General features: G+C 44.5%; 1 protein-coding gene across 1 annotated transcript; it reads left to right on the top strand.

Annotated features, from left to right (window-relative positions):
* Window positions 1–204: 204 nt before the first annotated feature.
* LOC111649355 (gamma-crystallin N-B) lies at window positions 205–3,632 on the top strand. Its single transcript, XM_023399124.2, has 5 exons — window positions 205–311; window positions 1,209–1,300; window positions 1,966–2,122; window positions 2,528–2,673; window positions 3,382–3,632. The coding sequence occupies exons 1-5, from the start codon at window positions 291–293 to the stop codon at window positions 3,515–3,517; spliced, it is 552 nt and encodes a 183-aa protein (XP_023254892.1). The 5' UTR covers window positions 205–290; the 3' UTR covers window positions 3,518–3,632.
* Window positions 3,633–4,633: the final 1,001 nt, after the last annotated feature.

Here is a 4,633-nt window from a genome sequence, read left to right as displayed (position 1 = left end):
CTCACACACACACACACACACACACACACACACACACACACACTCACACTCACACACACACACACACACAGCAGAATCAGCAGACACATCAGGATGAAGGGAAAGCGTCGAGGCAGCAGAAACCTTTAAAGCCTCGCCTTTTGTCCGTCCGGCCTGGACCTCGCCCCTCGCTCGCCCCTCGCTCGCCCCTCGCTCGCCCCCCTGCCGTATATATTGGGGTGTCCAACTTTTTCTCTGTTACACTGTGTGTGTGGTTGTGGGCCAGGTTGGACGACATCCAGTGGGCAAACATGTCGCAGTACTCTGGAAAGGTGAGTGAGACGGAGAGATGTGGAGGTTCAGCTGCTGGGTGGACGCTCTGGAGACTGAGGGGCCACAGTCTGGATCAACAGGGGCCTCTGCTACACCTGACACTGGACATCTTATTCATGGGTCTGGGGTGGAAGTCGGGTCGGACCCTCAGTTTGAATCGGTTTAAGTTGCTCGACTTTTGAAGAGTTTGGTGTGATGAGCGAAGCAGCTGCAGCTCAGAAGGAAAATTGATCTATTTCAAAGTTGTAAAGTTGAGGAGTGAACGTTATTCTCTCCGACAGAAACCAGGTTTTTAAAGACCTTTAAATGTAGTTGGCAGATAAAAGGAAAACGTGCAGGTTTATCTCAGAGGGTTTGTGGTTGTGGGGAACGACCTGAGGAAATCTGGGTGTTTGGCGGCGTGACGAACTTCTCTCTCGTATTCACCACGTTGTAACTTAGCGTCTTGTGTTTGACCTCTCACCCTGCGGTAGCGATGTAGAACTGTACTGCAGGGCGTGGCTGAACGCTGTGACATCACCGCTGGGCGTGGTCACAAAAACATATTCTTGCTAACTTGCTCTTTAAAAACAGGGATGTTTTTTTAATGAGTGATGAAAATGACTTTAATAAGACGGACGTCGCTGCAGACAGGACGCTGTCACCCGTCTGAGCACAAGACGTCGACCGGATCCCGCCTGTTTCTGGCCTGATGCACATATTAACACTGAGAAGACTAAACTATATGAAATATATACATATAAAGACTCGAATGTATTTGAACAGATTTCAGTCTAAACTGAATCTCTACAGTGTCAGGAGCAGCTCTATAAAACCTCCCTGTACATGTGACAGGATTTGTACCTGTAGAGGCAGATACAGGTGAGTGAAGGTGTGTGTCTTTATTTTCCCTCCAGATCACCTTCTACGAGGGGAAGTGCTTCACCGGCAGGAAGCTGGAGGTCAGAGGAGACTGTGATAACTTCCAGGACCGCGGCTTCATGAACAGGTGACAGAGAAACAAACAAACAGGATTTTACTTATTTCTTGTTTTCCTGGCGACACTCGTCCAACATCTGTTTAGAGCTGTGAGGATTTTCACCTTTGACCCCTGAACACTGAGTCCAGAGGAGCTCCTAATAATGAGCTGCAGAAGTTCATGGATAATTCATCAGCACCATATTCGCTTTATTCCCTTAATGCAGAATCCGCCGGCTGCAGTCACATGGACTTCTCTTCTTAAAGCAAATTAAACTTTTACTTCCTTATTCTGTCACACTGGACAAAACATATTTATCATGCTTCACACAAGTGAAGCTGAATTCTGCAAATATGTGATTTGGTTTAAAATAAAAGTACTTGACTTGTTTTGCTGAGGAACTAAACCTAAATCTTTAGAGGAACTGGTTCCTTATAGTCCACAACATCACTGACGTCATGTGACAACCGCACATCTGGACAGCAGAAATCATCTGTACCAGAAACCACCTCACAGTTAATCCCCCTGTTGCCCTCCAATCAGAAACACCCGTCTGCTCAAAACACTTTCCATTTGTAACAGAACTAACAACACTTCCTGTTGATTTTTCACATTAAAAGCCTGCCTATAAAGGAAAGAACACAGGACTGTTAATGTGAGAAACGGGAGACAACTAATCGTTGGTGTGTTTTCAGGGTGAACTCTATCCGTGTGGAGAGCGGCGCCTGGATCTGCTACGACCACCCCGACTTTAAGGGCCAGCAGTACATCCTGGAGCACGGAGAGTACCCAGAATTCCAGAGGTGGAACTCCCACAACGACCACATGGGATCCTGCAAGCCCATCCGCATGGTAAACACTTTACTGCTCCACCTGGTCACAACTTTCACTTTGATAAACACGTTCATGCTCCCCGGAGGACGAACCCTTCAGATTTACTGCTCCGCCATGTGACGATGGATTTCCCTCCACCAGTTCACCAGTGGAAACACCACATATCAAAAGAAAAGAATGAAAGATATTACAGGAAAAGAAGTTTAAAGTAAATTGGATGAAGTTGTGTTGAAACGTGACTTTAAGAGTTTCTGGAGTGGTGGTCATGTTCATCATGGAGGCGGAGCTTCAGGGAAACACTACTCTGACCTGTCCTCCCTCGCTTCCTCCCTCTCCCTCCCTCTCCCTCCCTCCCTCTCTCTCCCTCCCTCTCTCTCCCTCTCCCTCCCTCCCTCTCTCCCTCTCTCCCTCTCTCTCCCTCAGCACGGTGAGCATTACCGCATCGAGCTGTTCGAGGCCTGTAACTTCTCCGGTCAGTGCGTGGAGATCTGCGATGACTGTCCCTTCCTGCAGAGCCGCGGATTCTCCAAGAACTGCATCAACTCCGTCAAAGTCTACGGAGACGGAGCGTGAGTTTCACACATTTCACAACCACACGTTCAGATCCATGGACCTGCAGATGGATGATGGATGGATGATGGATAAATGGATGGATGATGATGGATGGATGATGGATGGATAAATGGATGGATGATGGATGGATGATGGATGGATAAATGGATGGATGATGGATGGATGATGGATGGATGGATGATGGATGGATAAATGGATGGATGATGGATGGATGATGGATGGATGATGGATGGATGGATGGATGGATAAATGGATGGATGATGGATAAATGGATGGATGATGGATGGATGATGGATGGATAAATGGATGGATGATGGATGGATGATGGATGGATGGATGATGGATGGATGATGGATGGATGATGGATGGATAAATGGATGGATGATGGATGGATGAATGGATGGATGATGGATGGATGAATGGATGGATGTAGGGATGGATGGATGTCAATAGCTCATTGGTAATAATAATAATAATAACAGTGAATAATAAATAAATAATGATAATTAAATTAATCCACTTCCTAAACATGTTTTAAATGTGTAACTTTGATTGTGGGAAAATGGGTTTGGCGTTTTTATATTTTTCTGACATTTTATAGACCAAAGAAATAATCAGTTAATGAAGAAAATCAAGTGGATTAATCAATAATAACACTGACAGGATTGAACAGGTTTATAAGAATCTACTTTCTCCGTCTTCAGCTGGGTGATGTACGAGGAGCCGAACTTCCGCGGTCGCATGTACATCGTGGAGCGTGGAGACTACAGCAGCCACAACGAGTGGCAGGCCCAGAACCCCAACATCCAGTCCATCCGTAGAGTCGTCAACTACTTCTAAACCCCCCCTGACCTCTGACCCCCACCCCACAAACTCTCCTGTGACCTCTACCATGCTGTCATCATGTACAATAAATAAACCCAAACTAAAATAAGAAAACAGGTTTTTTATCAAACACTTTGTGTGTGTGTGTTGTTTTGTGTGGCCTGATGGTTCCCAACCTGAGGATCGGGACCCAGCAAGGTGTCAGACCATGAATCTGACGGGCTTTAATAAGCAATATATATATATTACTGTAGGAAGGCAGAAAAAGCATTTGTGTGCGACAGACTTCCTTCATAGTCTTTGCTTTTTTTTCTTGCAAATTGTCTTAGTTTAAACTTTGGAGGAAACAAACATAACTTCTGAAATAAGACACGTAACAAAATATGAATACTTATAAATAAAATAAATACAATAAAAGGAATTAAATGCAGCATAAAAACAGACAGTTACTTATTTTTTTAAAGGTCAAAAGTACTAGGTTTTTTTTTATTAAAGCCTTTAAGAATCAATAATGTTTAAATAAAAATAAAATAAAATAACCTGACGTGATGACCTTTGACCTGACGTCATGGATGATGATCTACTAAAGACATCTGCTCAGCCCAGTACAAAGTCATGTCAGTTTAATAGGCTAATACTCTGTTTTAGCAGCTGTTGAGAAATGAAACAAGTTTTATTTACTTTTTAAAGTTTAATCCAAGTTTTCACGTATAAATAAGTCAATCCAAAAATAACTGTGGTCCATCTAAACATCTCGTTAGCAAACGATGTCGGCGGTTGACAGATCTCGCGAGACAGAGGCAGGTCTCCAACAAAGTCTGTCTCTGCTGTGAGGCTGTGACCCGGAACCACAGACTGACGCTCGGCGGGAGACTTGGTTTTATTTCACGCCCAGAAGCGGGAACTTGTGGCGTTTTATGGAAGCCTAGTCGTGTCTCTCATCAACAACAGTCTTTAACAACTAATTACAGTTCAGTCAGCTGACGTTACATGATGACCTAACGGACTTGTAGCTATGACCTCGGTCTCCAGCAGACAGACACTTGGCGGGAGAAATGTGATGGTGAAGCTGACAGCAGCAGGTATCAAACTCAGATCATCTTTACCACCTGTCATTGTTCACTGAGCTGA

This window comes from Seriola lalandi, unplaced genomic scaffold (assembly GCF_002814215.2).
Source record: "Seriola lalandi dorsalis isolate HSWRI2012SDOR001 ecotype SW California unplaced genomic scaffold, Sedor1 jcf7180002050496, whole genome shotgun sequence".
Classification (NCBI taxonomy): Eukaryota; Metazoa; Chordata; class Actinopteri; order Carangiformes; family Carangidae; genus Seriola; species Seriola lalandi.
The sequence above is the reverse complement of the archived record's forward strand: the minus strand, read 5'-3'. Positions and strand labels throughout refer to the sequence as shown.

Bases quoted from the DNA above. Each gene is read 5' to 3' on its own strand.
- LOC111649355 (XM_023399124.2), top strand. From the start codon at position 291: ATGTCGCAGTACTCTGGAAAG. The intron at 312-1,208 runs GTGAGTGAGACG...TTTTCCCTCCAG, and splicing joins TGTCGCAGTACTCTGGAAAG to ATCACCTTCTACGAGGGGAA. The intron at 1,301-1,965 runs GTGACAGAGAAA...GTGTGTTTTCAG, and splicing joins GACCGCGGCTTCATGAACAG to GGTGAACTCTATCCGTGTGG.